A 7549-nucleotide genomic window follows, 5' to 3' on the forward strand; every position below is an offset into this window, starting at 1 on the left:
CGGTCCCCGCGGCCCCGTCCCTGGAAGCCCCCAAGCCCTCGGGTCTCGAGCCTGGCCCCGCTGCCTACGGTCTCAAGCCGCTAACCCCGAACAGCAAATACGTGAAGCTGAACGTGGGCGGCTCGCTGCACTACACCACGCTGCGCACCCTCACGGGACAGGACACCATGCTGAAGGCCATGTTCAGCGGCCGCGTGGAGGTGCTGACCGATGCCGGAGGTACTAGCGGCGCCCCCACCGTGCCCCCATGCCCAGATCCCCAACTCCCGTTCCCCTCAGTCTCTCACCAACGGGGCTCCTCATGCCCCTTCTCTCTGCCCGCTGCTGTCCCGTCAACTCATTCTCAGCTCCCTCCAGCCCCGACATCCCATCTTCTCGCCTTTTCTCATTCATAATTTCTCTTCTCCTCCCCCAATCCTTTACCCCCAGCAATAACCAACACTTACGGAACCCCTAACTCTGCCAGGCGCTGTGGTAAGTGATTGAACGTGTCAGTTCATAATCCTCATGACTACCTCTCCCACCCTTCACGCCTCAGCTCAAGACTTGGGAACCAGCCCTGCTGCCTGCAGTACTACTCCTGGCAGCCTTCATCAGTTTCCTGCGACCGCCCAGCCTTTTGTTTCCCTCTCTGCTTCAGAACTGCTAACAACCAGCCAGGAGAGCTGGGAGATCTTGTCTGCCTCTGTGTTCCCCTGACACAGGTCCCTGTACACTCTAGGAATCCATCTGTATATACACATTGCAGAAGGAGGCTGCTTTGGGTTTGCCAGGGACACCAGAGTGGAGGGTGGACAGGTGTCCTTGGCAGGTGAACCTTACCTTCTTGGAGTGTTGTATTCAAGTTTGGACGCTTCGTGCCCAAGTGAGACCTTGAAGTTTTGGAGTTTGGGAGTGGGAGAGTCTTAAGGGAGGGGTTAACAAGGACTGCGAGAGCAGGAGAATAAAAATTTGGGAGGCGGAGATCTGCCTTCAGGTATCAAAGGTGAAGAATTCGGCCAGGCACGGTGGCTCACGCCTATAATCCCCGCACTTTGGGAGGCCAAGGCGGGTGGATCACCAGAGGTCAGGAGTTTGACACCAGCCTGACCAATATGGCGAAACTCCGTCTCTACTAAAAATACAAAAATTAGCCGGGCGCGGTGGTGTGCGCCTGTAGCCCAGCTACTTGCGAGGCTGAGACAGGAGAATCGCTTGAACCTGGGAGGCAGAGGTTGCAGTGAGCCGAGTCGGCGCCACTGCACTCCAGCCTGGGTGACAGAGCGAGACTCTGTCTCAGAAAAAAAAAGGAAGAATTCATTTGTCCAATGAGTATTTGTAAAATATCAGTTAGTGCTGGAGATAGGTAAATGAACCTGACAAAATTATATAACTTCCCTTTTTTTAGGGAGGTGAGAGATCAGAAGACCAATAAGCAAGTAAACAAAATGTATATGCATATGCAATTGCAGATAGTAGTAAGTTCTTTCTTTTTTTTTTTTTTTTTGATAGTAAGTTCTATGAAGAATATAAAAGTTAAAATGGCAGTGAACTGGACGGGGGAGGTAGACATTTTAATTAAATAGAATGGTGAGAATTAACATCGGGGGTTAGCGGTTTATTGATAAGGTAATTCTGCAAGAACTTTCTTGTGGTGAGAGTCTTCTGACTGTAGACCAGATTTGGATGAATTAATTCTCTGGCTGGATATGTATAAACTTATGAGAGAACTCGCTGGAGATGTTTTAAAGAGATTTCTTGGCTGTGGCACAGGCTTGAGACAGATCAGTATTCAGACTTTTTTGTGGCTTTGGAATCCTTTTTCTTTTCTTTTCTTTTCTTTTTTTTTTTGAGACGGAGTTTCGCTCTTGTTGCCCAGGCTGTCTCGGCTCACCACAACCTCCGCCTCTCAGGTTCAAGCGATTCTCCTGCCTCAGCCTCCTGGGTAGTTGGGATTACAGGCATGCGCCACCACGCCTGGCTAATTTTGTGTTTTTATTAAAGACGGGGTTTCTCCATGTTGGTCAGGCTGGTCTCGAACTCCTGACCTCAGGTGATCCGCCCACCTCGGCCTCCCAAAGTGCTAGGATTACAGGCGTAAGTCACCACGCCTGGCCTTCTCTTCTTTTTCTTTTTTCTTTTTATTGTTTTGAGACGGAGTTTCCGTCTTATTGCCCAGGGAGTGCAATGGCGCGATTCGGCTCACTGCAAACTCCACCTCCCGGGTTCAAGCTGTTCTCCTGCCTCACCCTCCCAAGTAGCTGGCATGCGCCACCAAGCCCAGCTAATTTTGTATTTTTAGTAGAGATGGGGTTTCTCCGTGTTGGTCAGGCTGGTCTCAAACTCCTGACTTGAGGTGATCTACCCGCCTCAGCCTCCTAAAGTGTTGGAATTACAGGTGTGAGTCACTACACCTGGCTGGAATCCTTTTTTCTTATAATTTAGGCCAGGTTTGGTGGCTCACACCTATAATCCAAGTGTTTGGGAGGCTGAGATGGGAGGATCACTTGAGCCCAGGAGTTTGACACCAGCCTGGGCAACATAGTGAGACTCTGTCTCTACAAAAAAATAATTTTTAGTTTAGTAGTTCCAGGTCACTCAGCAAAGCCATCTTTCCCCCTGCTTCTCCCCACCCCACTAGGTTGGGTGCTGATTGACCGGAGCGGCCGCCACTTTGGTACAATCCTCAATTACCTGCGGGATGGGTCTGTGCCACTGCCGGAGAGTACCAGAGAACTGGGGGAGCTACTGGGCGAAGCACGCTACTACCTGGTGCAGGGCCTGATTGAGGACTGCCAGCTGGCACTGCAGGTGAGGGCCTTCCAAGTCCCTGTGCCTATGTTCCTGGGAGAGCTGCCCAAGCAGGTATTAGGGCAGAAAAAAAGAGATACGGGGTATGGCTTGGAGAGCCTGCTTCTGACTGGCCATAACCCCAGAGAATTTGAGGTGCCATCTTCTGCATCCCTGCTGCCTCAGGTAGCATCCCCACCCCAACCTCATGCCAGGACGTTTGCAATGGTTAAATAGCTACTCTCTGCTTCCCACTCTTCTTATGCAGCCAGTCCAGCTGTTACACTCGCACCTGAGTAATTATCTTTAAACACAACCCTGATCTATTCTCTCTCTCGCTCAGAAATCCTAAATAGCTCCCTCATGTCACTAGGGAAAAACATCTAAATTTAAATTGAAATATAATAACCTCTGTGATCTGCTATCCTGGGAGGCAGCATTCTCCCATGGCTTCCGCCCCCCACGGGCTTTCTATTTTTTTTTTTTTTTTAAACGGTGAAATTCTTTATTCAAATGAAATCTCACAGAAGTAGGTCCACTCCCAGTAAAACAGGGTTGGGGATTCTAGAGACCCCACCTGCTGGGCCCCAGTTTTGTGGACCCCTTAGGGTTCCGAGGAGCAGAGCTTGGAAAGTGAAGCCAGGACATAAGAGTTCCGTGTCACCTCTGTCACAGCTGACTCAGTGACCTTCAGTGAGTCCATTCCTACCTCTGGGATTCTGTCCTCATGTTCCAAAAGATAGGGAAGGGAGAAAAATAAGTACAAAGTAGTGAGTTTTACATAAAGCCTGTTATTCTGTTCTATTTTTATAGTGTTAAAAATGTCCTTTCTTTTATGATACAATAGTAAGAGGAGATTATAAAAGTTTCTTTTCGAATGCCCTTTATAGATTAAAAGGTGGCCTCTCTGAACAACTTTTGTCTCAGGGAATGCTTACTGGTTCTTGAAACCCAAAGGTGTAAATCTCCTTTGGACAATATCCATGTTTTTCAAACTTTTCGATTGCCTCCCATAGGGAAAAAATGCATTTTAGTGCTCATTATATATAACTGAAATAACAGTTCTATAAACAGATACTTTTAGTGAAATGTACTCTGATAATCTTTCTTTTTAATGCTGTTTGGGACCCATTACTTATTGCATGACCCATTAATAAATTACCACTTGCATTTGAGAAACATTCATTGGACTAGATCTTGGAAGTGCATTCCTGCTCTGTAGCATTTTTGTTTTGTTTTGTTTTGTTTTGTTTTGAGACAGAGTCTCTCTGTCGCCCAGGCTGGAGTGCAGTGGTGTGATCTTGGCTCACCCCAACCTCTGCCTTCCAGGTTCAAGCAATTCTCCTGCCTCAGTCTCCCAAATAACTGAGATTACAGGCACCCGCCACCTCGCTTTGCTACTTTTTTGTATTTTTAGTAGAGACGGGGTTTCACCATGTTTGCCAGGCTGGCCTCGAACCCCAGACCTGACGTGATCCATCCGCTTTGGCCCCCGGAAAGTGCTGGGATTACAGGCCTGAGCCACTGTACCCAGCGTGTAGTTTTAAATTTACTAATGTTATCGTGTACCCACTGTGTGTCAGGAGCAATTCTGCTATCTGCTTGTGTATACGTCGTGTACCCTTGTTTGACATAAAAAGAAACGTGAGAGAGCTTGGATGATGCATCCAAGGTCAAAGAGCTGGGAAGCAGCAGAGCTCAGATTTGACCCCAGGCTATCTGACTATCTGACCTTCAGCCTCCCAAGGGCAGTACTTTTCTGTACTCCTGCTCTCTCCTTTCCAGGGTCCCTCCGCACCTTACACAGCTCAGCACACACCTCAGTGTGTGGCAGGCACTTCATCCGTATTGGTCTATGCAAACGTTTTGTCTTTTAATTTTATCTGTTTCCCTTTATTCCCAATCCCCTGCCTACTTTCCTTTTCCCCAGGGGCACCCATCCAGTTTTGATGTTTTGATACATATGCTGGAAAAGCTAAAGCATTGTTCTGCATATGTGTGCATTTTAAATGTCCATAAATGGCCTTGAAGCTGTGAATCAGTTTCTGTTGCATTGTGTTTTTTAAATTCAGCACTTTTTTCAAGATCTATTCATGCTGCTCCAAGTACATCTAGTTCTTTGCTTCTGACAGCTGCAGAGGAATCTATGGTGTTCATTCACCATATTTTGTTCATACATTCCCATGAGGTTGGAGACCTAGATTGCCTTCCAGTTCCTGCCCCTACAAACTGTGTCACCATGAGCATCCTGGTACATGTTCCCTTCTGGTTCTGTGCCATTCTCCCGTGATTGTAACTGGGAGTAGAATTGCTGGATAACAGGACACCTGCAAACGGCGTTTTAGTAAATATCATCCAGTTGCTCTCCCGAATGGTTATAGTACTTTATCCTCATAATGAGCAGTGCATAAGAGATCCCATTTCTGCATGTCCTCATCAAAACATGGCATCATCCAGCTTTCTAATTTTGCCAATCCGATGAATGTAGCGTGATCTCATTTTCATTTGCATGTCTCTGATTACTAATGAGGTTCAGCATCTTTTCCTATACTCACTAGTGTTTTTTTGTTTCCCTTCCTGTGAATTGCTTATTCATGTTCTTTACCAGATTTTCTGCTTTTTTCTTTTTCATGTTGCTTAGCAAGAGATCCTTGCATATTTTAGTTCAGTTCCTAGGGATAATTAAACCTTATTGCATATGGGCATGTCTTATACATGCCCTGGAGCATGGATTGTACATAACAAATTAACCTCTAAGCCTGTATCATGGGACTATTTACCTACCATCCTCAGCAAAGTTCAGAAAATACTCGAATTATTTGCTGTTTTTTTTTTTTTTTTTTTTTTTTTTTTGAGATGGAGTCTCACTCTGTTGCCAAGGGTGGAGTGCCGTGGCACGATCTTGACTCACTGCAACCTCCCTCTCTGGGGTTCAAGTGATTCTCCTGCGTCAGCTTCCCAAGTAGCTGGGACTACATGTGCGCACCACAACACCCAGCTAATTTAATTGCATTTTTGGTAGAGATGGGGTTTCACCATGTTGGCCAGGCTGGTCTTGAACTCCTGACTTCAAGTGATCCTCCTGCCTTGGCCTCCCAAAGTGCTGGGATTCAGGCATGAGCCACTGTGCCCGGCCGTATTTGCTGGGTTTTGAGATTCAGATGAGGAACTCCAGTTGAAAAAGCCTGTTCTAGGTAAAAATTTCTAGTCAATGTAGATATCGCTAATATTTTCTCTTAGAATGTCACCTGCTTGTGGCATCTAGCATTGAATGGAAATCCTTGATTTTTTAAAATTGCAAATAATCATTTATTATTTTAAAGCAGCACTTATTAATTGTAGAAATTTTGGAAACACAAATAATCTAAAAAATAAAAGCACCAAATATCCTTCCAGGTCTTCTCCTGTGTGAGAGTATATGTGTGTGTGTGTGTGTGTGTGTGTGTGTGTGTGTGTGTGTGTTTGCTTGCTTGCCAAAATACAATCGTGTTGTATGAAATGTTTTATAATCTGCTTTTTTGTTGTTAATAATTGCTATCTTTACATGTCAATAAATTTTTATTTAATATCCAGTCCAGGGCATACTCCGGTTTCTCCAGTTGTTCCAGAAATGTGTTTTTATAGCTGGTTCATCAAACCAGAACCCAGTCTAGATCTTCACGTTGCGCCTGGTTATCTGCACGTTGACAGTGGAAAGCACGACTTTACAAATAATCTCATGGAAGAATGTTGAAGAGATGATAAGAGTTATAGGTATTCGATGGCACGAATGTAATTACTGGTTCAGGTAAAGATTATCAATTGGTGTGTCATTGATAGGTAACTGCCTTAATACAGTGGTGAAATAATACCACCTGCATTACTTTATTACAATCCAAGGGGTCCCTTTGTCCTCACGATGCTGGCTTGTTAAAGAGACTGCCAGTTGTCCTGCACAATGACCCGCTTTCCAACTTTGCCTGGTTGTTTACTCCCAGTATCATTTCGTTTATTACCCAGCCCTATCCTTAATTTCCTATAAACCAGACCGTAGATTTTAAATGACTGATATTGGGCGGGTGCAGTGGCTCATGCCTGTAATCCCAGCACTTTGGGAGGCTGAGGCGGGCGGATCACAAGGTCAGGAGTTCAAGATCGGCCTGGTCAATGTGGTGAAACCCTGTCTCTATTAAAAATATAAAAATTAAGCCGGGCATGGTGGCTCACACCTGTAATCCCAGCACTTTGGGAGGCTGAGGCGGGCGGATCACAAGGTCAGGAGTTCAAGACCAGCCTGGCCAACATGGTGAAACCCCGTCTCTACTAAAATACAAAAAAATTAGCCAGGCATGGTGGTGGGCATCTGTAATCCTAGCCACTCAGGAGGCTGAGGCAGGAGAATTGCTGAACCCGGGAGGCAGAGGTTGCGGTGAGCCGAGATCACACCGCTGCACTCCAGCCTGGGCGACAGTGCGAGATTCCATCTCAAAAAAAAAAAAAAAGAAAAGTTACAAAAATTAGCTGGGAGTGGTGGCGAGTGCCTGTAGTCCCAGTTACTGAAGAGGCTGAGGGAGAAGAATTGCTTGAACCCAGGAGGCGGAGGTTGCAGTGAGTCAGGGTCGCACCACTGCACTCCAGCCTGGGCAACAGAGCAAGACTCCGTCTCAAAATAAATGAATAGGCCGAGCGCGGTGGCTCAAGCCTGTAATCCCAGCACTTTGGAGGCCGAGACGGGCAGATCACGAGGTCAGGAGATCGAGACCATCCTGGCTAACACGGTGAAACCCCGTCTCTACTAAAA

General features: G+C 46.4%; 1 protein-coding gene across 1 annotated transcript in view; it reads left to right on the top strand.

The window, feature by feature from the left end:
- Positions 1-7549, top strand: part of KCTD13 (potassium channel tetramerization domain containing 13) — a 36535-nt gene that overhangs the window by 16770 nt on the left and 12216 nt on the right. Inside the window, exons 2-3 of the mRNA XM_011982420.1 lie at positions 95-219; positions 2621-2790. Coding sequence (XP_011837810.1) covers positions 168-219; positions 2621-2790 — 222 coding nt within the window. The 5' untranslated portion in view covers positions 95-167. The remainder of the gene's footprint in view (positions 1-94; positions 220-2620; positions 2791-7549) is intronic.

Source organism: Mandrillus leucophaeus, unplaced genomic scaffold, assembly GCF_000951045.1.
Source record: "Mandrillus leucophaeus isolate KB7577 unplaced genomic scaffold, Mleu.le_1.0 Scaffold24, whole genome shotgun sequence".
Taxonomy (NCBI): Eukaryota; Metazoa; Chordata; class Mammalia; order Primates; family Cercopithecidae; genus Mandrillus; species Mandrillus leucophaeus.